The 27,430-nt window shown below is 44.7% G+C and overlaps 1 protein-coding gene across 2 annotated transcripts in view; it reads left to right on the top strand.

The window, feature by feature from the left end:
- The window catches only part of ARFGEF3 (ARFGEF family member 3), a 175,781-nt gene that overhangs the window by 109,151 nt on the left and 39,200 nt on the right, over positions 1-27,430 (top strand). For both annotated transcript variants that reach the window (XM_032274646.1, XM_032274647.1), the window contains 10 exons: positions 6,221-6,387; positions 7,815-7,980; positions 13,995-14,102; positions 14,435-14,650; positions 14,804-14,914; positions 17,609-17,759; positions 19,535-19,855; positions 21,808-21,941; positions 24,722-24,867; positions 26,878-27,057. In XM_032274646.1, coding sequence (XP_032130537.1) covers positions 6,221-6,387; positions 7,815-7,980; positions 13,995-14,102; positions 14,435-14,650; positions 14,804-14,914; positions 17,609-17,759; positions 19,535-19,855; positions 21,808-21,941; positions 24,722-24,867; positions 26,878-27,057 — 1,700 coding nt within the window. The remainder of the gene's footprint in view (positions 1-6,220; positions 6,388-7,814; positions 7,981-13,994; positions 14,103-14,434; positions 14,651-14,803; positions 14,915-17,608; positions 17,760-19,534; positions 19,856-21,807; positions 21,942-24,721; positions 24,868-26,877; positions 27,058-27,430) is intronic.

Below are 27,430 nucleotides of genomic sequence, written 5' to 3'. Positions count from 1 at the left end.
TTTGTAAAGATAGTGTTTGACGTCAGCTGTGATCACTGCAGAAATGCCTCTTTGATCCTGGATAGAACCAAGTGACATCTGTGTAAGGTGGCTCCTCAGCCTTAAAGGAAGCCCCAGCCTTGCACGGCAGCTGATAAAGGGTCATGGGCACTGACTTTGGATTGCTGTTCCTTAGATTAGCGGTTTTCAGTTGCAGTCTTGAGACGTACTGTGACCAAATGTAAGGCTTACTGTGAACATGATGTTTATAAAGTACCAGATTTCCTAAAAGGTAGTGTAGTAAGTATGAATCTCAGTTGTACAAGAATATCTATTTCTTTAATTAAAACCAATCTGACTCTAGACCCCCAGCCTTCCAAGCAGGGAGAACATTTGGTCTCTCCCTTTCTTTATCTCTTATACCAGGGTCAAACCAGAGGCTGGAGCTTGTGTGGGATCTCTAAGGGGAGGCCCCCCGCCTCTTACATCACCAGGGAGCCCCCATTATCTCCGATCACAGGCTCCCTAGGGGTCCCATGATTTTGCTACCGTCGTCCGCCCTCCTAGGGTGTCCTGCCAACCCGGCAGGTACTGCCAGGCGGTGGGTAGCCACAGACCTGCAACCTCTGCCCCGCCCGCCCTCCCTCCTGCCTCACTGCTTCTTCCCCGGTCTCTTCATCCTCTGAGGAATGGGCCCGAGTGTCTGGGAGGAGCTCTGGCTTTGTGACTACACAACCAGGAAGGCATCTATGCTGTTGCCAGCCTCAGTTTTTGGCTCTGTGGCTTAGATACCTCAAAAGATGGCAAACACAAGTTCACCGTGCTGTCTTTGTATAGTACAGAGGGTAAAATTACAGGAAGAAAACCTCAAATAAATAAATGGGTATGTTATGCTGTCTCTGTCAGTTAGGATTAGCTTTGTTTGCATATATAGAAAATGCAGATGATTACTGCAAAAGGAAAGAGATTCATTTCCTTTCCCCTAAATTGAATCTGAGGTCTGCTCTCCAGAGCTTCATGACGGTCAGGGACCCAGGTGCTCCTGTCTTTCTGCTCTACTCTTGTTAGTAGGTGACTGTCATCTTCAGGTTTCCTCATGAACTGAGACAGCTGGTGCTGGCGGAGCTGCTGCCTTCTCATCCGTGTTCCCAGAAGAAGGACGGGAAGGCTAGCAAAGGAGCCACCCGAGAGTTAAATACGGCTGCTTTCAGGAGCTCTCTGGAAGCGCCACACAACAACCTCAATTTCACTGGCCCCTCCTAGGAGACAGGGCACATTAGAAGCCCAAGTAAAGTCATGATTCTATAACTAAGTAAGAAGAAAATGGTTTTATATAATCACGAGCAATTTCTAATACAGCACGTATTTTGTTTTAAAAACTATGGATTCAGAGTTATCCGTGTTATAATGTCATTCAAGACTTCTTCTTGAATGTTGCTCAGACAGAAAGGGAGAGAATTAAACCAGTTTTCAGGAAGTTTATGTAGACATAAATATGTCCGAGCTCTAACTTCAGAAATTGTACACAGGCACAAACATATATATATCTGGGCTCTAACCATTTCTGGGATCTAACATCAGATCCCAGTTTTAGCACTGAAGAGCTGTGACCACAGGCAAGTTACTGACCCTCTCCCTGCATCACATATAGCCTACCTGTAATGTAAGTGTGATAAACAGTGGCACTTACTTTATCTATTCTGCAAATGAAATGCAATAGTACAGTAGGGGAAAGGTGAGGATTCATCCGAAATCTGCTGTAGTGTGAGTGACTGAGCAAGCCAACAGAAAGATTCCAGTCAGAGTGGGCCATCTAAATCAGTGATGTTGCGGGAAGAACACTGGAGTGGGGTGGATTGACTCCGAGTGTGACTATAGGAGCCCAGAGGCAGAGTGGAGGGAACGATGGATGGCTTGGTTGTCAAGACTCTAAAGGACCTGGCATTGGCCGAGTTGGCCATCTAGAGGCTGAGGTGGTACAGGGTAATGGCAGGAGGGACAGGAGACAATGGGGTGAAGAGGAGGCCACAGTCTCCATGCCAGGGTGGCGAGTGAATGTGGCCGTGTCTGGCATATCATGGAGGGAAGTTTCAAGGATGGGCGGAAGATCTGGCCAGTTAATAGGAGCCTCCAAGGATGAGAGTTTGTTTGCTTGCTTTAATAAATGGAAGAAGAGAAGTATTCTGGAAGCAGGGATGGAGAATAAGTAGTCTAACAGAATCCTCTACCAACACCTGGCATTGTGGAATATAAAAGAGAATACAACACTATAAAAACCATACAAAATCTCATTCCTGTAGTCCCAGCACTTTGGGAGGCCAGCGTGGGAGGACATAGTGGGCAACATAGTAAGACCGTGTCTCTACCAAAAAAAGACAACACAAAATAATCACACCACCTAAAAGCTGACTCTGGAATATCTTGGCATCTTTCCTTGCAGTCATTTTTCATCATATGAATGTGCATATTTACATGTATCTATAATAATAATACTAGCTAATCTAACATGGCACTTCCTATATGCCCTGTATTGTCTAAGAGTTTTACAGATATTAATTCATTTAATACACATAACAACCCCATAAAGTACATAGTATTATTATCCTCATTTTACAGATGAGAAAACTGAGACAGAGGTTAAGTAGTAAGTCATCCAAGTATGTACATAGCTAGGAAGAGGTGATACCAGGCTATGAATCATGCTAATTACACTGCACGGTACCAGGATGGGGAGAATGAATACGTCATATGCGTAATTTTGTAACTTACTTGCTACTTAATATTTTGTTGTCATGTTTCTCCTGTCTTTAAGTATTCTTTGCAAATATGACTTAGGATGCCTCTGTGGTACCCGTTCCTGCTAACTAACCACAGTATACTCAGTTTCTCCCTCTGGTGGATCTTTAAGCTCTTCTTCACATGCTTCTCTTAGAGGATTTTTAACTATTTAGGAATTGCTGTTGAAGAACACAAAAACCTCTGGAGTTGATTAGCTCTGGTTAAAAAAAGAAAACAAAAATCACCATGCTGGCTGAAAAACTGAAGCCCAGCAAATGTACAAGTTTTCAAAGTCCTGACAGACTGGAAAATACCAATGGATATCTGGCATCTCATTGGCTCCTGGGAACCTACAGTAAAGGAATAGAAACTCAGGCAGAGATTTAGGTATAGAAACATATGTGGTATCGTTACTTAACAGCAAAAACTATTAGAAATAACTGCCAAAAACTAAGGGAAAGGTTAAATGAGTTATGGTATATCCATTTATTATATAGTCATTTATTTATTTATGAGATGGAGTCTCATTCTGTCACCCAGGCTGGAGTGCAATGGAGAGATGGCAAGGCTCACTGCAACTTCCACCTCCTGGGTTCAAGCAACTCTCCTGCCACAGCCTCCTGAGTAGCTGGGATACCAGGCGTGCACCACCACGCCTGGCTAATTTTTATATTTTTAGTAGAGGTGGGGTTTACGGGGTTTCACCATGTTGGCCAGGCTGGTCTTGAACTCCTGACCTCAGGTAATCCACCCACCTCAGCCTCCCAAAGTGCTTGGATTACAGGTGTGAGCCACTACACCCAGCCTAAATAGCCACTTAAAATTATATTTTCCAATAATATTTGATGATATGAAGAATTATCATCATGTAATTTTGAAAAGAAGGATTTAAATGTTAATACTACTTATCTCAGCATGGTGTTATTACAGATTATTTTCTCTTTGTGCCTTTTTCCAAATCTCTAATTTCTTGCCACTTCTATCAGAAGATAAAGCAGTAATGTTATGTAAAAATTAGAGCCATAGACTTAAATAAATCTGTGACTAAGCAAAGTTGTGTAATCTTATCACGAAGGTTTAGAAAGTTGATAATGCCCAGTGTTGCTGAGAGTGGGCGTGAGAGTATTTTGTGCATAGTTGGTAGGTGGAAAAATTGGTGTAAATCTATCTGGAACATGGTTTGGCTGTATCTATTAAACTTAATATACTTACTTATTCTGCTTTTAGTACACTTCTGCAAGTGTACTAAAAGAATAAGTAAGTATATTTTCATTTAGTCATGTCAGTTTTTGTCATACTTCAAACAACACAAATGTCCACCAATAGAGCATTAAAATGAGATAAATAAACCCCATAACTATGCAGTGGCATATGCACAGTCATTAAAAAAGAATGACGCGCACCCGTAAGTGTCAATATCAAGACACATCTAACACACATTTTTAGAAAACATCAAGTTACAGTACAGCATATGTAGTGTGATCTCACTTTGTGATATTTTCAAACACACAAGGAAGTGAGTCTTGCTGTTAGAGGTGTCATTAGGCCTCGGGGAGAAGTAGGGACTATTGTTCTTATTTTTTATACTCTTCGGTATTATTCAATGTTCTAAATTAATGTTCATCCAAAAAAGAAGTACCAAATTTTGTTAGACATGGAAGGAACTTTTAGAGGTCACTTGTGCAAATCTTGTAGCTAATCTTAGGTGATCCATCCTCCTGTTTCCACAGTAAAGCACATGTTCATTATAAAGGGAGAGAATGAACTTTAGTTAATGAACACTGGGCAATACAAAGAGTCAGAATACGTTGAAGGTCATAGTTCCTATAGTTTGTTACTCTAAATTGGATGACACATCAATGAGGGCAAACAGAGGGATGAATGGAAAATAGAGTATCTATTAGAGAGCTACAGGATATAGCGAAATCTTTTCTAGACATTAGAAGCAAGTACAGCATGGCTAGTGCAAAAACCTGAAGTGTGGGCCCAAAAGGCCTTTGCTGATTTTGAGCTGTGTAACTCTGGGCAAATTACTGTCTCTGGGGCACCTTTCTTACGGATCAGAAAATGATGTATGAAAAGAGATTGGTTCTAGGTAATAGAAAACATTTAATAAATTATTCTTATCATGTTTCCATTATCCATATCACCAGTGAACTATAGCAAGAAAATGGCTGTTTTCTTTGAGTTGACAAAATAAACCTTACTTTGTTTAAGTCACAAATTTGCCAGCTCTTTGTAATTTAAGAAATTAATCTGCATGCAGACTTAGGGTGGTACCAACAGGTAACTCGTAACAAGTCCAACAAATGCTTTCCTCTTGGGCATCGCCACCAGCAGTGCCTGCCAGGGCTTCATCACTTCTCTGCTGGTGATTTTTGTTTCCATGTCAACACTCACATTAGCTGCCTTTTTCACTTTCAGCGTCTGAGCAGGTGCTCAGTTTTCCAAAACATCCCAAGGTAAATAGTGTTGGTTCCAACATTTTTAAAGGAATTATTGCTGATGTCTAAACTGAAAGCCTTTCACACATTCATTTTTTCTTTCTTGTTGATAGACTCAATTGTACCTTTCATCTATGATCCAAGGTAGTTAAATACCCAACCCTGAATGCTGCTTTCTGTTTTACTGTGGAAGGAGACTGGTCTTGTGCCCTATGTCTCTTCCAGATAACTGGTATCAGCCCCACCAGGACCTTGAGAGTGCCGGCGGTTCCCATGGACCATGAGGGCTGAGGTACACTGCTCATGCCCTGACCAAAGATGTAGTTTTCAGATCTCACTCGCAGTCTGACCTTCCTTTTAAATACACCCCAGTCCATGATCACAAAGTGCTCTTGGTGGAAAACCTCTTGAGGCAGCTTCAAAATTTCAACCGTTTTGAATTTCCTCTGCCTTGTCTTATAACCTTTGATTGTCTAAGGTGGTTTTATGGGAATGACATATATGCTTACTCCCACCAAAAAGTGTTTATACTGTCCTCAAATATGGCAAAGATCTTGAATTATTTTCAACTTTGAAAGCTTTCTCTGGTCCACATCTTCTTACTTACATATTCATTAAAATTCATAGGGATGGCTGAGCGTGGCGGGTCATGCCTGTGATCCCAGCACTTGAGGAGGCCAAGGCAGGTGGATCACGAGGTCAGTACTTCGAGACCAGCCTGGCCAACATGGTGAAACCCCGTCTCTGCTAAAAATACAAAAATTAGCCAGGCATGGCAGCACACAACCATAATCCCAGGTACTTGTTGCTTGAACCCGGGAAGTGGAGGTTGCAGCGAGCCAAGATTGGGCCGTTGCACTCCAGCCCGGGCAACAGTGCAAGACTCTGTCTCAAAAAAATAAAAAAGAAATGTCCTATATGATGCAGCATCTATTGTGCTGGGTTTGCAGCTCTCTGGAAGCCAGCCTTGCCAAGCACATTGTTCACAGCCCCAAAAGTCTCTTGGTTCTCTCCCTTAGGCATGATGCACTCTCCTGGCTTTGATGCCAACAGCAGCCTCAGCTTCCAGATGCTGATGAACGCAGACAGCCTCTATGCAGCTGCACACTATGCCCTGCTCCTCAACCTGAAGCTCTCCCACGGTGACTACTACAGGAAGCGGCCGACCCTGTCACCAGGCGTGATGGTGAGTGTGCCACCCGTCGTTGGACTGGCTAAGGGCAGGCTGTGGTCTCCTGGTGTACCACCTGGCGACAGTGCCTGAGTGGGATGGCACAGTGTGTTTTGTTCCACACAGCTCTCGACTGGGGGTAATGTCTGTGGGACTTTAGGGGGTGGAAGGAGATGACACATATATAAGGGCACAGATACGCAGTTGCCCAGCACTGGGAGTGTAGAGCTACTCGCTGGGCTCCAGTGAAGAGCATGTGGACATGACGTCCTGGAAATGGTTGCATAGGGACAACCTAGTAGTTTCATCCAATAACATTATTAAACACATGTGTATAAAGCATGTTCAAAACCACATCATTGACATGTTAGGGCAGATCAGAAGGTGTGCAGGGAATTTGCTGAAAATGAGTTGTGCCTTTTTTTTTTTTTTTTTTTGAAACAGGGTCTTGCTTTGTTGTCCAGGCTGGAGTGTAGTGGGGGGATCATGGCATGGCTCACGGCAACCTCAGACTCCTGGGCTCAAGTAGTCCTCCCACCTCAGCTCCCAAGTAGCTGGGACTACAGGGGTGCACCACCATGCCTGGCTAATTTTTTAAATTATTTTTTGTAAAGACAGGGTCTCACTATGTTGTCCAGGCTGGCCTTGAGCTCCTCGGCTCAAGCAGTTCTCCCACCTTGCACTCCCAAAGGGCTGAGATTACAGGCATGAGCCACCATGGCTGGCTGAAGGTGTGCACTTAAAAAGCTCTTCACCGTATTCCAATATGTTCCTAGACCTATTGACCCAGAACTAAGCTCACTGGCTGTTTCTCACAAGCACCTCCTATAAGGAGTGCAGTGAGAATGCTGATTGTCCTGTAGTTAGCTTTCTGTCCCTTGTTCCTGTGATGGAGCAAGCCACTCCATGGTGTACCCTATTATCAGGTCCTGAGCCTAAATCCATGGATCTATGTGAAGGAAATCCATAATCATTTGTTTGCTTGATAAATTGTAAATTCCCAAAGGTAAGTGATTACTTCATGAGCATAAGTGAAGCATCTCTTGAAATGTGCACATTCCTGCAGAAATGTGTTCCATCTCTGCTGCTGGGACTCTTAGAAAAGGAAGCTCTGTTACTCTATTAAAGACGTCTGTGCAGTTGGCAGCTGCAAACCCTTCCACACATCCAAGAGTAAGAATATAAAATGCAGTCTCTCTAATCCCTCTGCAAGGTATCTGTCAAAAGGTGTCATCAGTGAAGGGAATGTCATCAGTGAAGGGAGCCTCAGCACATGTGGGAATCCTCCATCTCTGCTTCTCCCCACTTGCCAGCCCCTTAGCGAATACACAAGGCTTGGTTTAGTTCGGGGCTCTGTGACTTGAAGAGGCAGCAGAGGCACGTAGGAGCCTGTTCGTGAGTGAGGTGTTATGTGGTCACCTTCTCATGTGATCTCTCTGTAGAAGGAGTTCATGAAGCAGGTGCAGTCCAGCGGCGTGCTGATGGTCTTCTCCCCAGCCTGGATTGAGGAGCTCTACCATCAGGTGCTCGACAGGAACATGCTCGGAGAGGCTGGCTACTGGGGCAGCCCGGAAGATAACAGCCTTCCCCTCATCACAATGCTGACCGGTCAGTGGTTCCTCGCAAAGCTTTGGGGCACGTGGTAGGGTGGAATGGCTTACACTTTAAAGCCTCTTTCAGAAAAGCAATGGTGTTTGGAGCAGACTTTGAAACAACACCCTCAGTTAGTGACAACAACTTCCCTAGCAGTTAGTGACAGTTCCAGGGAAGTGTCATGAGTTCACTTCACAGGAGTTTTCTGTCCCTTTTCCATGTGGCAGTCTGTAGGGCTCACTGTGCCCCATTAGATGAGGACTAACTTAGTACCTTTGTTGGTGGAAAACTATAGGCCACATGGATAGGATGTGTAGGCCCAGGATTATTCCTGGTAGCTCTCACATGCTAATAGAAGTCCATATCATTTCGTGTTCTTGAGATTTACCAGTAAATGTAAAATGGCTGATTTTAAAGTTGGCTTCCTGGCCGAGTGCAGTGGTTCAGTCCTGTAATCCTAGCACTTTGGGAGGCGGAGGTGGGCTGATCACCTGAGGTCAGGAGTTGAAGACCAGCCTGGCCAACATGGCAAAACTCCATCTTTACTAAAAACACAAAAATCAGCTGGGCCTGGTGGTAGGTGCCTCTAATCCCAGCTACTCAGGAGGCTGAGGCAGGAGAATCACTTGAACCTGAGAGGTGGAGGTTGCACCTTTGCACTCCAGGTTGGGTGCCAGGAGCAAGACGCTGTCTCAAAACAAAAATTGGTTTCCTTCTGTTTTCTATTCATATCAGAGGCCATCCTTTCCCTTCCCAGCTGTACCAGAATTAAGAATATTGCCAAATACTTACCTGCTCAGCGTCTTTGTCTTCAGTGTCCAGAGCTTTTATTTTTTCTTAAGAAAATATTTATTCAGGAATAGGCATTGCAATGGAAATATGCCCGCCAGAGTAAACTATGTGTGTATTCACGGAGGTACAGGACGACAAAGGTGTTTAAAGGGAAAATGAGGAGGATTTCATTATTGTTTTCACATAATGATCCTTGAGTAAAGGATCAGTAACAAGGGCGGCACCAGTTTAAACTGGACAGGCAAGCAGGTGCTGGGAAGATGTCCTCACAGGAGTATTATTTTGTGTAAGGTTGCAATGGCTTGTGAGCAAGTTGGTGCATTTGTGCAGCCTCATGTGATAGTTCTCTCTAGGTATAATTTCAGCGATTACTTTATTAAAGGGATATGTGTGCAGGTTTGCTACCTGGGTATATTACATGATGCTGAGGTTTGGGGTGAATTGATCCCATCACTGATACTGAGTATAGCAGCCAACAGTTTTCAACTCTGTCCTCTCCCTCCCTCCATCTCCTGCCTTGCAGTCCCAGCGTCTATTGTTACCTTTTGATGTCCATGAGTACCCAGTGTTTAGCTCCCACTTATAAGTGAGAACATAACGCCATTTGGTTTTCTTTTTCTTTCTTTTTTTTTTGAGACAGTGTCTCACTCTGTTGCCCAGGCTGGAGTTCAGTGGCACAATCTTGGCTCACTGCAACCTCCGCCCCCCGGGTTTAAGCAGTTCTCCTGACTCAGCCTCCCGAGTAACCAGGATTACAGGTGCCCACTGCCACACCTGGCTAATTTTTTGTATTTTAGCAGAGATGGGGTTTCACTGTATTGCCCAGGCTGGTCTTGAATTCCTGAGCTGAGGCAATCAGTCCACCTTGGCCTCCCAAAGTGCGCAGATTACAGGCATGAGCCACCAAGCCCATTTGGTTTGCTGTTCCTGCATTAACTCACTTGGGATAAAGGCCTTCACCTGAGTCCATGTTGCTACACAGGACATGACTTTGGGGTTTCTTTGTGGTTGTGTAGTGTTCCAGGGTGTATATGGACCACAAGAACTTTTGAAATCCTATCGAACAATTAGAAATGTCACATGAGAGTGTAGAGAGCAGTATGCCATATTGTCGTGGAGCAACATGTTTTGGCAAAACCAGCTTTTCATGGCTTCTTGTGGCTTGGCCATAGTGCTGAAGATTGGGGAGACAGCAAAAGTTTAGTCTGGTCATCACTTGCCTTAATAAGTTAGCGCTCCAGGCTTGTCTGAATTGGCTCTGAGTCCCCAGACTGGTTTTTTTTTTTTTTTATCTGTTTGGGTTTTGGTTTTTTGTTTGGTTGTTTTTTTGAGACAGAGTCCAGCTCTGTGGCCCAGGCTGGAGTGTGGTGGCGCCGTCTCGGCTCATGCAACCTCCACCTCCTGCGTTTGAGTGATTCTCCTGCCTCAGCTTCCTGCCGTAGCTGGTATTACAGGTGCCCACCACCATGCCCAGCTAATTTTTATATTTTGAGTAGAGACAGGGTTTTACCATGTTGGCCAGCCTGGTCTCGACTCCTGACCTCAAGGGATCTGCCCGCCTTGGCCTCCCAAAGTGCTGGGATTACAGGCGTGAGCCGCATACCTACCTTCCCCAGACTGGCTTCTGATCTCAGTTATTCTCTCCTGGCTCCAGCAGAAGGAGGTGCAGAGCATGGCCCTCCCTCTCTGGAGCGTCTGTATGTATCTTCACACAGCTTGACATGGCTCTGTGCCCGACAAGAATAGCACTGGGCTTGGCAGGACAGTCCAGCTGGGATGCAGAATCTGTTGTCCAAAGGGCATGTTATATTGCCTATGGTTGGCACTGGGGGTTCTTACAAGGTTTCAGAGTAAACTACTGGCAGGTGGAAGCCAGCCATGTGGAATTGGGGGTGAGGCACTATTTAGGAATCAGGCAGAAGGTCAGGACATGCAGCGAGGTCTGTCCATAGGTGGCAGAGTCCCGGTCATTGTTTGTCACTTGGAGTCTTGCTTCAAGAACTAGGATGGAATTGGGGGAAGTAAGATTGAACCTCAAACCTTGGGGATCAGGATCACTGGAGAGGTGATCAATTTGTATTTTGTTAATTATTATAGCATTTATATCCATTTAAAAAATAAACATTCAGGCCAGGCACAGTGGCTCACGCCTATAATCCCAGAACTTTGGGAGGCCAAGGCAGGTGGATCACTTGAGGTCAGGAGTTCGAGACCAGCCTGGTCAACATGGTGAAATCCCATATCTACAAAAAAATAACAAAAATTAGACAACTGCAGTCCCAGTTACCTGGAGGGCTGAGGCGGGAGAATCCCTTGAACCTGGGAGGCAGAGGTTGTAGTGAGCTGAGATCACGTCACTGCACTCCAGCCCGAGTGATAGAGCGAGACTCTGTCTAAAAAAAAAAAAGAAAGAAAAACATCATTCAAATGTGTGAGAGCTATTTATTTAGTTTACCTATAAACAATCCTTGGCTTCCATCTGTTTTCACAAACTCCTTTCAGTAGGGATGGAAGTTACTGCCCAGAGCTTCTAAGTCTGAGAATTTGGATGAGGATCCTAAACATTCCAACTTTAATTTGCAAATACCATAGTTTCTCTGTGCCAAAAGTAATCTCTGTGACTCTCTTGCCCGGACCTTAATAAAAGGAGTCATTCAGTAGATGTAAAATGAATAAGTAATAGACTATTCACAGCTCCCATATTCATCAGTCATCACTGTTAATTAGCCGTCGCTGTTATTAATGGAACAATAAGCTCAATTGCTATGTCCATAGGAAAGTTATTTAACTTTAATGATAGAAAAAGGCTTTTCATAAGAATTTAACAAAATAAGGGTCTGTGATTCTTTGTGATTCTAAATTCCAGGTATGAAGTGACAAGTGAATCAGAACAGCAGTTAACCTAGAGTTTGGAGACTTCTGTCTGATCTTTTCATTCTGTATGAAGAGAAGCATTGCCAGCAATCTCATGATCAATCAATCATGTACTAACTGTGGCCATTCCTGACGTCATGTCAGAGTATTGTATAGAACTGTGGAATTTTAGCACAGAAATAAATTTTACGTTACTTGAATTCTTCAGAGCTTTGCCTAGCACATAGAAAACATTAATTGGTTGGGTGTGGTGGCTCACGCCTGTAATCTCAGCACTTTGGGAGGCTGAAGCAGGTGGTTTGAGACCAGCCTGACCAACATGGTGAAACCCTGTCTCTACTAAAAAATACAAAAATTAGCCAGGCATAGTGGCACACGCCTGTAATCCCAGCTACTCAGGAGGCTGAGGCAGGAGAATCGCTCAAACCCGGGAGGCAGAGGTTGCAGTGAGTCATGATCATGCCACTGTACTCCAGCCTGGGCGACAGAGCAAGACCCCATCTCAGAAAAAAGAAGAGAAAGAAAACATTCATTATACTTTGATAAATGAAAATTTCTGGCGAATGTCATCAGACCATTTGACTCTATGTCAAATTAATTTCAGAGAAAGTCTGTTTTCACCTTAGCAGACGTACAGATTTCTTCCGTTTTTGGTTCTATAGTTGCTGAGAAGTGTCCAGGCTTTTTGTAATTTCTGTAAGAATCAAAGATGCAGTGATATAATTTTCAAACACCATGCAAAGAATTCTCATCCTCTTGGGGGGATGGTAAAGTCCTAAACTCAGGACTTTATAAATACTAATAATTACAGGCAGTGGCTCACGCCTATAATTCCAGCACTTTGAAAGGCAGAGGCGGGACCAGCTTGGCCGTTATGATGAAATCCTGTCTCTAATAAAAACACAAAAATTAGCGAGGTGTGGTGGCATATGCCTATAATCCCAGCTATTCAGGAGGCTGAGGCATGAGAATCACTTGAACCCAGGAGGGGGAAGTTGGAGTGAGCCGAGATTGCACCACTGCACTCCAGCCTGGGCGACAGAGCAAGACTCTGTCTCAAACACACACACACACACACACACACGCACACACACACGCAACTACCCTCCTTTCCCATCCCTCCCTATGTTGCATTCAGCTATATTAATTGCATCCAAGTATGTATGTTTCAACTCCATAGTCACTTTTCCAGTGGTTACTTCCTTTATATCAAGGAACTCGGGGCCCTGGAGAGCCTGGCCCAGGGCTACAAGGCTACTTAATTCAGAGCAAAGATGAAAGCTCAGCCTTCTTAGCCCCACTCCAGTCCTTTCCTTGCCATGATGTTAAAGAGTGGTTTGTTGAGCTAATTCTGTAGAAGAGAATTTGTTTCAACAAAAACTTAAAACAGGTTAATTGAAGATCCAGTATGGAGCTGGAATAGTTAGAGAGGCCTGGATGGTAGTCAGAAGACATGAATACTAATTCTTTCCATCATCAGCCTCATGGCCTTCAGCCATTTACCTACTTTAAATACAGTCATGCATCCTTTAGCAAGGACAGGAACATGTTCTGAGACATGCATATTAGGCAATTTTGTCATTATGTGACCATCATAGAGTCACTTATACACCTAGGCTACAAATCTGCACCGCATGTATTGAATACTGTAAGCAGTGTCTCAACACAGTGGCAAGTATTGTGTATCTAAACATAGAAAAGGTGCAATAAAAATATGCTATTATAATCTTATGGGACCACTGTCTTATATGCAGTCCATGGTCAACCGAAGCATCATTTTGTGGTGCAAGACTCTTATTTGTTTCTTCCTTTGTGAAATAAAAATAATACTGACCTGCTTACCTAATTTGAATCGCTTTGATGATCAAGTGAAAAAATGTTATGTGAAAACACTTTGAAAATGATAAGGTATTATTTATTGTACTTTGCAATCTGAGTATGTGATTATCTGACTGAAGAGGCTTATTCTCTTTTTAATTCATATATGGAGGCCCTGAAAGAAAAGCTCACATCTGGGTAACCTTACATATTAAATTGGGGAATAATCCATGGTTTTCAATAAAAAGAGTATTTAATATCAAAAGATTCTAAATTAATTTTCTAACAGAAATAATTTATAATTTACATCTATTTTTAAATAAAGATAGGCAAAAATGTAACAAAAGAATAAATACTCCAACATGAAATAAAGCTAGACTGAGAGAATAAAACAAATTATGATATTCTCATAAAAGGTTGCTGCATGCTTCAAACATAAAAGATAAAAGGGATATTTATTAAAAGTGAATATTGTGGTGGCCATTTGCTTGCTTTTGACTGGAACATTTTATTTGGGGGAAAACTTCACTCTTTTTCCTTGACAGATATTGACGGCTTAGAGAGCAGTGCCATTGGTGGCCAGCTGATGGCCTCAGCTGCTACAGAGTCTCCTTTCACCCAGAGCAGGAGAATCGATGACTCCACAGTGGCAGGTAATGACCTGGGTCTTGAGTTTATGAACAGCCATACACTGCATGTGTTACCAGCAATTAAATTACTATGTAGTGACTTGAATCAAGATTTTGTCTTTGTTAGAAAAAGTAATTGATGGAAGTTACTTAGCATCATCCAGCTGGTAATGCAACATTTATTATTTATAAGAACAAAGTGAAACGTGATCCCATATAATCCATTAAGTTATATTTCCTGTTGTAGAATTGTGTGCAACTCAGTACTGCTCATTTGATGGCAAGAGAGTGCCATGTCATTCATTGCCAGCTCGTTTTTGTATGTAGAAAGTGACTCACACCCCTCCATGTTGCAGGCGTGGCATTTGCTCGCTATATTCTGGTGGGCTGCTGGAAGAACTTGATAGATACTTTATCAACCCCACTAACTGGTCGAATGGCAGGGAGCTCCAAAGGGCTGGCCTTCATTCTGGGAGCTGAAGGCATCAAAGAGCAGAACCAGAAGGAGCGGGACGCCATCTGCATGAGCCTCGACGGGCTGCGGAAAGCCGCACGGCTGAGCTGCGCACTAGGTACCAGTGGGAGTCGTGTTCCCTGGCTGTGGTCCTGAAGAACTCACTGAGAATGATCTGGCGGTGGTGGGGAAACCCTTCAGAAGGGGTTCTGCCAGGTGAATGGTTGCAGGATATACTCAGTCAAGAAGTCATTGTCTGTCTTCTCTAAAGGGGTTGCTGCTAACTGCGCCTCGGCCCTTGCCCAGATGGCAGCTGCCTCCTGTGTCCAAGAAGAAAAAGAAGAGAGGGAGGCCCAAGAACCCAGTGATGCCATCGCACAAGGTAACAACTGGAGAGCCAGACCCACCTAGTGCCTTAGGTGTGGTATGCACACACCTGCACAGGCCCACACATGCCAACCAACACTGGTGCCTGTTCTGTGTGTGATGCCCAGTATGTGCACACCACTGATCCACAAGATCCTGCTGAGCCACAGGCTTGGGTCTGTTCTATGTGGGTGACCTACGTAAGATCCCTCTGGAGAATGAGAGACATACTGACCCCTGGTGGCAAGCAAAGTGCAGCAGGTGCTGCCAGGGGTCCCACAGGCCCACCTGGCCGAACTGTTCACACCTCTGTCATCATCTATTCATGGCTTTGGCTCTTCACAGCAGTGCACACTTGAAGACCCTTCAGGTTATAGTGGCGGAAGGCAGATTGGCCAGTTTTCTAAAGGGGAAAATTAAACAGGTGGAGAAAAGTCATGAGGGGAGGCTCAGGAAGAGGAGGCCCTTATCAGAAAAATCTGAGCTTTGTGAACTTGGGAAATGGCTAATTTTTAACGTGTTGAAATCAGTGAGTTGATGAAGCTGATGATTATCTGGATCTAAGGGAAGGGAGTGACCATCCTGACAGCAACAGAAGGTACAAGGCAGGCGGCAAACCAAAGGGAAAATGCAAGCTTGGTCCAAATCGTGTAACTACTATCAGATATGCACTGTAGCAAGTCACTGAGTCAGCTGTACATTTTTAGCTGAGAAACACAGCTTAGTTCTGTGTTTCTCAGACTTGAATAAAATTTAGAGACCCATTTGAAAGCAAAATAGTTCTCACAGATCCCCAGTGTTAAAAAGGAGTCTCACAGTTTTACTTAAATATTATACAACCATAAACTACATAAAAATCCTTACATTCACAGTTATTTTTTAAAAACCCACAAAACCATGACCATGATATTCAGATGAAATACAAACAATAGAGGCTGGGCACGGTGGCTTACACCTGTAATCCCAGTACTTTGGGAGGCTGAGGAAAGTGGATGGCTTGAGTGCAGGAGTTCAACCCAGCCTGGGCAAATAGTGAAACCCTGTCTCTACTCAAAATGCAAATATTAGCCAGGCATGGTGGCATATGCCTGTAGTCCCATCTACTTGGGAGGCTGAGGTGGGAGAATCGCCAAGCCTAGGGAGGTCCAGGCTGCAGTGAGCCATAATCATGCTATTTCACTCTAGCCTGAGTGACAGAGTGAGACCCTATCTTAAAAACATAGATAAAAAGGGCAAGTGCAGTGGCTCACACCTCTAATCCTAACACTTTGGGTGGCTGAGGTAGGTAGATCATTGGAGGTCAGAAGTTTGAGACCAGCCTGGCCAACATGGTGACAGAAACTTCTCTCTGCTAAAAAAAAAAAAAAAAAAAAAAAAAAAAAAAAAAAAAAAACGAAAGTTAGCTGGGTATGGTGGCAGGTGCCTGTCATCCCAGCTACTTGAGAGGCTGAGACAGGAGAATCACTTGAACCTGGGAGGTAGAGGTTGCAGTGAACCAAGATGGCGCCACTGTACTCCAGCCTGGGTGACAGAGCAAGACTCCATCTCAAAAACATACATACATACATACATACATACATAAAATTAGTATCACATTTATGAGACAAATGATGTTTTGCTAAAAATCACTTTGCTCCTTGTATTGGAAGATGGTTCAGATTCCTTTGAGGTTGGCTTGCTGTATTTCTGGGTTCTGAAACATCACTTAATTATCTCACCAGATGCAATGACTTGAAACCTTTATTCAAGGAGGACACTGGTTTGGCCTTGCCTTAGCATTTTGCATTACTGAAGTCATCACCTTCTGCATTCTCTCATTAATCATCTACAATTCTTTTTAATTTTTTTTTTTTGAGATGAAGTTTTGCTGTTGTTGCCCAAGCTGGAGTGTAATGGTGCAATCTCAGCACACCATAACCTTCACCTCCCGGGTTCAAGGGATTCTTCTGCCTCAGCCTCCTGAGTAGCTGGGATTACAGGCATGCGCCATCATGCCCAACTAATTTTGCAATTTTAGTAGAGACGGGGTTGCTCCATGTTGCTCAGACTGGTCTCAAACTCCCCACCTCAGGTGATCTACCCACCTTGGCCTCCCAAAGTGCTGGTATTACAGGCGTGAGCCACCACACCCAGCCTACAATTTTTAAAAGTATTATTCGAAGCTCACAAATACAGACTCAAGGGATGAAATGATATTGGTCACTTTCAGTGACAGAGCAGTCATTCTGGTGCCCAAAATATACATAAATAAGTTGTTTTAGAGATGATGATCATAATGAAAGCCTAACATTACAACAATCTCAGAGAAACCTTGCAGAAAGCCAGGAATTCTTCCATTTGACCAATTTTTGGGAAGTGTAAGGATCTGGGCCCAGATGGCTTTAGCTGGAATTGGCTCATGAAACCCATCCACACTGCCGTGCCTGGCCCAGAGCCCATGAAAGGGCCTGGGGGAATGGCACCTGCCAGCTCAGGATCCATCCGACTTCTGGAACCGCAAAGCTGGGGCCACTGGCACGTGGGACCCGCCGGCTGGGTGGTTTGCATGACAGTCTGCAAGGACCTGCTGTGGAGGCGCTGGCTGCCACTGAAGTCTGTCCTTTCCTTTCTGCCCTTGCATGACACACATTCTTTCATCTTCATTCTTTCTCTCTCCCTTTCTGTCTCCCTTACTCAACCTGTTATTTTAATAAATGTCTTTCTGGCACAGTGAAACTAAAAGTGGAGCAGAAACTGGAGCAGATTGGGAAGGTGCAGGGGGTGTGGCTGCACACTGCCCACGTCTTGTGCATGGAAGCCATCCTCAGCGTAGGCCTGGAGATGGGAAGCCACAACCCGGACTGCTGGCCACATGTGTTCAGGTGCATGACGGGCTCCCAACCCCAGCTGGCACCGACCCTGCCTTGGGAAGCCTGGAGCAGGCTTTGGGGGTGGAGAGGGGTAGACTCAAGAGCCTGCCAGCATGTAAAGTGATTGTAACAATTCACAGAGTTTGAGTAAACTTCACATGAGACATGGAAAGAGAAGAGGGAATAAGGAAGGGCCCAACTAAATGTATGTTTTGAGAACAGGGGCCAGAACTGGGTCTGAGGAATTGTGACTTTTCTATTGACATTTTTATGAGAGAGAGATGTGTTGTCCCAAGGAAGAAAAACCAGTTAAATAATGGATTGAGATGACTATGTAAGTTAGGTGAATACTGCGCAAATCTAAAACTGGTCACGTTACCACAATATTACATTGCTATATGCTTATCAGCGTCCTCTTTACTTAAAGATTTCAGATAGCTTATTTGGATACAGAAAATAGAAGACACCTAGTTTTAATTTAGCTAGACCGAGAAACAAAACAAATAGTACCCCTCTGCCAAAGACAGGCCAAAAATTTAGCTCTAAGCATTGTAGATCAAAGTGAAAAGAAACTCCCAATTATATAGTGCACAGTGCCTGTAAGATGAAACCCAGCAATAGCTCCAGAGTCCAAGTCCTCTTACGATTAAGACTGAAAGCAGGTCTCCCCAAGTGTTGCCTCAGGGCAGACCCAGCACCGTGGAAGGAGCACTGCCCGTGGAGCAGGGCAGGACTGGCCACACTGTTCCTTCTCCTTCTCCGCAGCACACGCCCCAGGCTTACTCCAAACCCAGGTCTAGGCAGAGCAGGCTTGGGGCAAGAGTGACCAAGGCGATGGCCGATGGCCCAGGGCAGCAGCCAGAGCTGGGTTCAGTTTCACGTCTTCAGAGCAAATACAGCCATGAGTGTTTGTTGAGCAAAATTGTTTTATTATGAAGACTGCTGACCTGATGCTCTTTATTGTCCTAACAAGAAAAAGAAAGGAAAAAAGAAAAAGGCTTACCTGGTGCCCAAGCAGTGGGTTAGAGATTGAAAAATTCCCTGATTCTAGAACATCACAGTGGATTTTCCACAACGCTCTTTACCAGTAAACGGACTTCCTCCAAGATGAGGTACCTTGCAAACCATCTTCGTCCCCAGTTCTGTTGGGAACAAACCATTTGGAAGTTGGCAGTTGTAGCACGTGTGGTGACACTTCCCTGTGTTTGCCATGATTTGGTGACCCCCCTCCCACCCAGCTGCCTCCCACCCAGCCGCCACCCACCCCACCCGGACGTTGAGTTATGTGGCACCATCAGGACCAGGCGGGACATGGCTGGAAAGAACTCACTGTGGCTGGATGGCCTGTCCATCATAGGCATGGTCATTCTGGGATCCTATCATAAGGAAACGCTTCCCAACTCCTAATCAGAGCACTGTGTAGAGGGAAACAGGGTGCCTGGGGAAAAGTGGCTGAAGCAGCAGGAGGGCAGATAAGCCAGTGAGCTGGGCGATGCAGGGGGACTGGATGAACCAGGCCCCATTGGCCATCTTTCTCCCAGCCTGGGATGCGAGAACCCAAAGAATCCTTTACCCACTTCAAGGCTGTCTTGTCCAACTCAAATACTACTATTACTAATGCAGTGTGACATGAGAACACAGGAGGGAAGGACTGACTGATCACAGGAAAGGAGGGAAAGCTGGGGAGCTTGCAGAGCTGGCTGCACTTCCTTTGTCAGGCACTGTGGGGTTGTGGAACTGCCGGGTGATCGTGGCTCCTAACAGCTGCTTATCTGTGCTCTTTCTAGGGTGTGTGAGTACGTGGGCACCCTGGAGCACAACCACTTCAGTGACGGCGCCTCGCAGCCCCCTCTGACCATCAGCCAGCCCCAGAAGGCCACTGGGAGTGCTGGCCTCCTTGGGGACCCTGAGTGTGAGGGCTCGCCCCCTGAGCAGAGCCCAGAGCAGGGGCGCACCCTGAGCACAGCCCCCGTTGTCCAGCCCCTGTCCATCCAGGACCTCGTCCGGGAAGGCAGCCGGGGACGGGCCTCCGACTTCCGCGGTGGGAGCCTCATGAGTGGGAGCAGCGCCGCCAAGGTGGTGCTCACCCTATCCACGCAGGCTGACAGGTGCGCGGCGCCAGCCTCCCACTTCCCGGGAGGCTGCTCACCCACATCCATCTGGTCTCAGTCATGCCAGGGTCGACCCATTTGTTAGCCAATCACTTAAATCTCTTCCATCTTTCTCAAGCTTAGTTCTCTCTACTGTTATACCCATACTTGGAATGAAACGTTTTCTATGCGCTTACTCTGGGATCTCAAGCGACCTCACCTCCCTGGATCCTGCCTGGCTTCTTCATTGGTAAAATAGGGTCATTTTTTAAAAGTAGCTCTGTCATGGTATGTGTGTACCTATGTAACAATCCTGCAAGATCTGCACATGTACCCTAGAACTTAAAAGTACAATTTTTAAAAAGTAGCCCTGCCACTGGGTAGTTGTGAGGGCAAATTAATTATTAACCGGATGTACCTGGAATGGAGCTTGACAAATGGTAAAAATCCACTATTTTTATGATTTTGGCTGCTTTCAAAAATTCCCCACCCATGTGTTATTTATTGATGCCCAACAACCACGTGAAGGTAAAGAGGGAAAATCGCCAATAACTGTTTGGTGGCACTTCCTGAGGTTGAAAGTGCATTTGTCCACCCATCACACACAGCTCCACCTCATTTACCTCTTCAGCGTTCGGGCACTCTGTCCCAGACCCCCCTCAGGGGCACAGGGAGGACAGACAGGAGGGCGATGGGAGTGGGAGGAGCACTCCCTGAGCTGGGACTCAGGTTGACCTGAGCTCCTGTCCTTGCTTTGCACTCGCCAGCTGCCGGGTCTTGTCTGTACACGTAGCTGCACTGAGGCTCAGTCTCTCCATCTCCTAACCCACTGCCATAATTGCTTTCTCCTGCTTATCCAAGTTGGCTGTGAAAATGTTTTAGAATTTGGAAGTAAATACAAGTGTCAGGTGGAATGTAGTATTCATCACTATTTTCTTACTAGGAATGAGGGAGGAGAAATGGTTAATGAGACCCAGAAAGCAAATGGTATCAAAATTGAAAGTTACAAAATAGCAAGAAAAATATATTTGTTTCCATCATTTATAAACATTTAATCCACTAATTCCCATCTTAAAACTTGTGTGTCTCATTTTTCTCCTTCAAAAACGACTTGTGATTCCATTTCTATTAGAGACCCTGTCCCTGAAGCAGCCCATGGCACCCCCAAAGCACTGCTTGCCCTGTGGTGTCCCTAGGCTTGGAGGGCAGATAGCAGGGTGACCCAAGAGCCATGAAGGCTCACCTGGCACATTCCTCATTGTGGCCTCATAAAACAGAGATCGGAGCTCTCCATTCCTCATTCCAGTGACCTTCAGATCCTCCCCTAAGTCCTGCTACTGGGCCCCCCATCTTCTGCTGGCAAGGTCTGTGCCCAGCTGAATGGAAGAGAAAAGGAACCTGCAAGGCCCATCATGCTAGGGAACATTCTTTCTTCCAAACAGATCCTTGCGTTCCCATAACATCCAGGCCTTTGGGTGTATGAGAGCAGTCCCCACCCTGGAGGGGACTTACAGAATCCACTCTTAGCTATTTTTGTATCCTTTCCAGGATTATACTCATAAATTATAGACAGATAAACCTTATTTATTAACGTCCTGGATGTTTTTTTGACATCATTTATGAAATTGAAGCTAATTCTGAAGATTCCATTCCCAGTTACTCAGTTTCTGGGAACAATGCTTTGCCATCTTTCAACTTCTTGCCAAGCATTTTTTGAGTGCCTACCATGGTGGAGCTAGATCATGAGGGCACAAAGATATTTTTTAATATATTATTTTCGCCTTTGAATTAAAATCTCATGGTTAGAGCAAACTTGTGCACAGTTAGAATAGATATAATACCATACATTTGTCTACAGTGTTTACACAGCATTTCCATTAATCACATCAACAAAATTACCATAATCATCCTGCCATAAAGACCTTGCTGAATTGTTTTTAAAGAATGCATCTCTTTCTGTTTGCATCCAGGCTGTTTGAAGATGCTACGGATAAGTTGAACCTCATGGCTCTGGGAGGTTTTCTTTACCAGCTGAAGAAAGCATCACAGTCTCAGCTTTTCCATTCTGTTACAGATACAGTTGATTACTCTCTGGCAATGCCAGGTAATTCTTTCCCTGAAGAAACCATATGCCAGGAAGTTAGCAGGAAATAGCCCAGGCCTCTGTCACCAGCAGTGTGCCTGAAGATTTGAGTCCACATTCCCTTTGCTTATATTCAGGCTAAGCCCAAGTATAGATTTATCTCCAAATTTTGAGGCACCATGTGTGAGGGGTGGTAAAACTCTTTGTGAATGGAAACACTGCTGCTGCCACATCTACAAGAATTACCACTGGAGCTGGACCAGGTTGTTCTGCTAAGTTTTGTGCTTGTGGTAGAAATTGTGTGGCTACTTAGGGTGCAGATAGCTTCCTTCACATGAGGGTGGAACTTTTCTGCATATCACAGACCATACCACACACCTCTGTCCAGCCAGCTGGTCAGAGGTGGTTTGTGGTATGTAGAAGCAACCACTGATTCCAAAAGTAATGATTAAAAAGGAAACTGCATACCACTCATGCAAAACTGATCTCAGAGGTATATCCCATTAATGATGGGTCAGTATCCCTGTACTCACCAGCAAGGCCAGGTGAAGAAATAAGGCCCCCTTGAAGACCAGTCTTGTGGAAGACAAAGTAGAGTTGTGCTGAATTGTCCAAGGGTCCCTCGCAGATGCAGTTGTTCAACAGCACAAGTGGTCGTCCTGAAACAGTGAGCACCTTGTCCCAGATGAGTTCAGGCAGAGACAGGGAGCCATGTGCCAGGGATATACCCTAGTGACAGGTTGGACTGCATACCTCTGAGGTCCCTTCCATCCTTAGGAATCTAAAGTTCTAAGTGCAGTATATTTGGCTTTTTCATCCTTGCTGCAGATTTGGATTTGAGAGCCACAGTTGTTTCCCCGCTGGTTTTTAACAGACTTTAAAACCTGAGCTATATAAAGCCAACCTCTCAGTCCCATCAGACTTCCAGAGAATCTCGGAGCCCAGGGGTAACTTTCAAAGTATTTTGCCTTGGAGAAAACAGTAGACTCTGAGCTTACAAAGAACAAAATGATCAAGGGCCAGGGAGAGGCAGTAAATCTAGAAAGAGGGAGCCTTGCTTTGCAATCAGTCAGGTAGGAATATAAAATGCAGCCTCCAGCACTTACCAGCCACAGTGTCGGAGGCAAGTCATATCACTTTTCAGACATTCAATTTTCTACTCTGTAAGACAGCAATAATTATATTTTCTTAGAAGAAAATATAATTGCTATAAAAATTAAAGTGATTAAAGACTTACAGAACCAACACAGTGTCTGATGCAGTTTTTTTACTGATTGAGTTTAAATCTCAATGTAAACTTTACAAAGCTGGTGTTCACTTAGGCCAAGGTTAAATTAAAACAAACTTCCAGAGGATACTATCAGCTTGTTTCTAACATCGGTTCTTAATGGAAAGTGTTTTTTTAAAAGAGCACTCCAGGATTTACTGCTACAACCTAGCCCAGTTATGTGATCTTAAAGAGCAGGGTAAACTTACAGTCAACATCCATGATGATTATTACAGGTTAAGTATCCCTAATCCAAAAATCCCAAATCCAAAATGCTTAGAATCCAAAACTTTTTAAGCAATGGCATGATGCCACAAGTGGAAAGTTCTACACCTGACCTCATGTGATGAGTCGCACTTGAAATGCAGGCACACAACACACAGTTTACTGAGGGTCCCAAAGGGAAAAACAAAATTGCCTTCAGGCTATGCATAAAGGTATATATGAAACAGAAATGGGCCGGGCTCCGAGGCTCACACCTGTATTCCCAGCACTTTGGGAGGCTGAGGCTGGCAGACCACAAGGTCAAGAGATCGAGACTATCCTGGCCAACATGGTGAAACCCCAACTCTACTAAAAATACAAAAATTAGCTGGGCGTGGTGGCTCATGCCTGTAATTCCAGCTACTCAGGAGACTGAGGCAGGAGAATCACTTAAACCCAGGAAGCAGAGGTTGCAGTGAGCCAGGATTACACCACTGCACTCCAGCCTGGGCAGCAGAGCGAGACTCTGTCTCAAAAAAAATTAAAAAAACAGAAATGAATTTTGTGTTTAGACTTGGGTCCCATCCCCAGTAGGAAGTAGAAGAGAGGCAATAGGACATGAGCAAGGAGGGGGTGGGGAAGATGAATGTGACAGTGGCCAAGACATAGCCCAAGACTGGGATAGGCAAGAATAGTATTAAAACGAGACAGAGCAGGCCAGACAGCATGTTACGGAGCAGCAGAGGGACCAGGCCTGCTTGGCAAAGGCTGCAGAGGTTTATTAAGGATTGGCACAGCAGATGGTGACTGTGAAAGGTGACAGTAACAAGATCAATAATAATGGCTAACAATGTTGGCCAGTGAGTATATGCTGGGCCCATGCTGAGCACTTGGTGTGTATTATCATGTTTAATTTTGGAAGCAATTTTAGGAGTGGGCAGTATTGTCCCCAGGTTTAGAGACGAGATCGTTAAAGAGGAATATCTTTGGCCTGACCTAACACAACTACTAAATGGTGCCAGGATATGAGCCCAGACAGTCAGACTTCTCAGCCCTCCGACTGAACCACTACCTCATTCCCTCTTATTGACAAATCTCGATCACACCTGTCACATCCCAGGTACCGGAACTACAGTGATGAATGAGACGGTGACGCAGGCCTTACTGAGTGAACCACCACATCCTCCTTGAATCTCTCTCTTCCCTTTGTTAGCCAATATCAAATTACCCTATTGGTCCTACCTAGATTGTCACCCTCTCTCTTTGCTTGAATAGGTCAGACTATGACTGAGTTTGGCTTTCTGGCATTTATGTTCTTGCCTTCCCATAGGAGAAGTTAAATCCACTCAAGACCGCAAAAGCGCCCTCCATCTGTTCCGCCTGGGGGATGCCATGCTGAGGATCGTGCGTAGCAAAGCACGGCCCCTGCTCCACGTGATGCGCTGCTGGAGCCTTGTGGCCCCACACCTGGTGGAGGTGAGTACTTGGAAGGTGGGAAGGGGCTGGAACTAATAAGTCAGTGAGCAGCAGCACCAGCATAGGGGCCTGCATTCATGTCTGGGGACAAAGCACTGTGGGCATTGGGCAGTGGGAAGTTGCTTATCACCTGGTCACAAACATCACTGTTTTCTGGTTATACTTCATGGCATCTAAAGAATCGCCCCAAAGGGCAGTACTACCTAGTCTCACTCTGACCCTCTTTCTTTGCAATTATACGACTGAGCTGGTTTTTCATTTTTCATGATCTGGTATCAACCTAAGCCTGGAAGAGAAAGACTGTGGATGATTCCTAATAGCTTTATTTTTATACATAAATACACCATTGTCTTTGGTTCCTACCTATCTATTTTTCTAATAGCTAAATATACTCAGGACGGTGTCCTTTCAGTCAGGGAACCCTATGTCTTGATTTTCCCAACAAAATTAATAAGACCCTTTCACTCTCCAAAGGAAAGCAGTTTGTGTGATCAATTTCATGGCAGCTCTACATCTAAGCATCTCAGTACATGAGAACTGGCCACTTCTAAGTTGACAGGGAAAACTGTTGCCTGTTTTGCAGTGATAACTATTCTTAATGGCCCTTTTGCCCTTATCTGGTAGAGCTAAATCATAAAACACTTCTTGGAACTTAAATTATTAACCTGAGAACTTTCTGTTAAGAAAAGTGGGTAGAAAATTTAAAAACAATGAGTTCGTGTCCTTTGTAGGGACATGGAGGAATCTGGAAACCATCATTCTCAGCAAACTGATGCAAGAACAGAAAATCAACCACCACCTGTTCTCACTCATAGGCGGGTGTTGAACAATGAGAACACATGGACACAGGGAGGGGACCATCACACACTGGGGTCTGTCGGGGGGCGGAGCTAGGGGACAGCGGGGGGGCAGGGAGTTGGGGAGGGATAACATGGGGAGAAATGCCAGATATAGGTGACGGGGATGGAGGCAGCAAACCACATTGCCATGCATGTACCTATGCAACAATCCTGCATGCTCTGCACATGTACCCCAGAACCTAAAGTGCAATAAAATATAAGAAAATAGCAACATAATCATGGAGAAAGAGCCCATAGGTTATCTTTTACTTTACAATAAGGACTCCCCAACGTCTTGTGGCTTAAAACAACCACCATTTATTTACCTTATGATTCCATGAGTCAAAAATTTGAGGTAGGCTCCTCTGGGCAGTTCTAGTCATGGCCAGGCATGGTGGATCTCATTGGCTTTAATTGTGTGTATATGGTCAGCTGGTGCAAAGACTGGGGCCAGATGGTTCATGTTGGCCTTAACTGGGAAGGCTAGACAAAGGGGTCTCTCTCTTCATGGTCTCTCACATAGACTAGCCTCCTGCAAACTAGCTCCAGCTTGTTCACATGACACCCTTAGAGTTTCCAAGACCAACAACAGGACAAACCCCAAATCACGAGTACTTTAATCCTGTACTGACATGATGTTTGCATGTGTTCTGCTGGCCAAAGCAGCTCACACATCCAAGCCCAGGGCCAGTATTTGAAAGGACTACTCAAGAACCTGGATACCAGGAGGTTTGAAAACCAATTATAGCTATTGTGACAATTTGTCCCTTACCTCACTGAGGGACAGATGACTCATCTGATCTTCCTATGTGTGGGGCACATTTAAGATGAAACCATGAGGCATCCCTAGACTGGGTTCTGGTGGCTTTAGAGTGAGCATGTTCTATACCATTCAAGAAAATTGTCATGTTACAGAAAAAGAAATTACCAGAAACTTTTTCTTTTTCCAGAAACATCAACATGAAATTGATGTTGTGTCTAATAAGCTGGTTACATTGTTAAAAATCCAATTTAGTGTGGAATTCGTGTATATTTATCCCTTAGAATGTTTTGACTTTAACAGAATTGCTTCCTCTACCTCCTTGTAATAAGGCAGGTTAGGAAAGCCTTCAGAAGCCACATTCTCACTTGTCTGCCATCCTGATGGTGTGCCACTCTCTGAATTTTGCAGGCTGCTTGCCATAAGGAAAGACATGTGTCTCAGAAGGCTGTTTCCTTCATCCATGACATACTGACAGAGGTCCTCACTGACTGGAATGAGCCACCTCATTTTCACTTCAATGAATTACTCTTCCGACCTTTCGAGCGCATTATGCAGCTGGAGTTGTGTGATGAGGATGTCCAAGACCAGGTCAGTGTGACATGGTAAACAGTGTCATCAACATCATAGCTGGCTCTTACTGAGTGCAGTGGCAGGCACGGTTCTGTGAGTTTTACACACTTACTCTTTCCAATAATCCAGTGTGGAATCTGTGACAAAGAGAAGTTAAGCAATTTGGCTATGGTTACATAATCAGTAATTGGTGGAGCTGGGATTTAAACCTGGGCAATCTACTGGCCTGTCTCTTTATACCTGGCCTATATTCCTAACTACTGCCATACTGTCAACCGAAGGCAAAGTAAAGAAACCAACTGGAGATTTCATATTTCACATGATGGTAGGCTAGGAATACAGGATCTCTCTCTCTCTCTCTCTCTCTCTCTCTCTCTCTCTCTCTCTCTCT

The sequence above is a fragment of the Sapajus apella genome, unplaced genomic scaffold (genome assembly GCF_009761245.1).
Source record: "Sapajus apella isolate SASKATOON/1434 unplaced genomic scaffold, GSC_monkey_1.0 scaffold6, whole genome shotgun sequence".
Lineage (NCBI taxonomy): Eukaryota > Metazoa > Chordata > Mammalia > Primates > Cebidae > Sapajus > Sapajus apella.
Note: the sequence above shows the minus strand (reverse complement) of the source record. Positions and strands in the feature narration are given on the sequence as shown.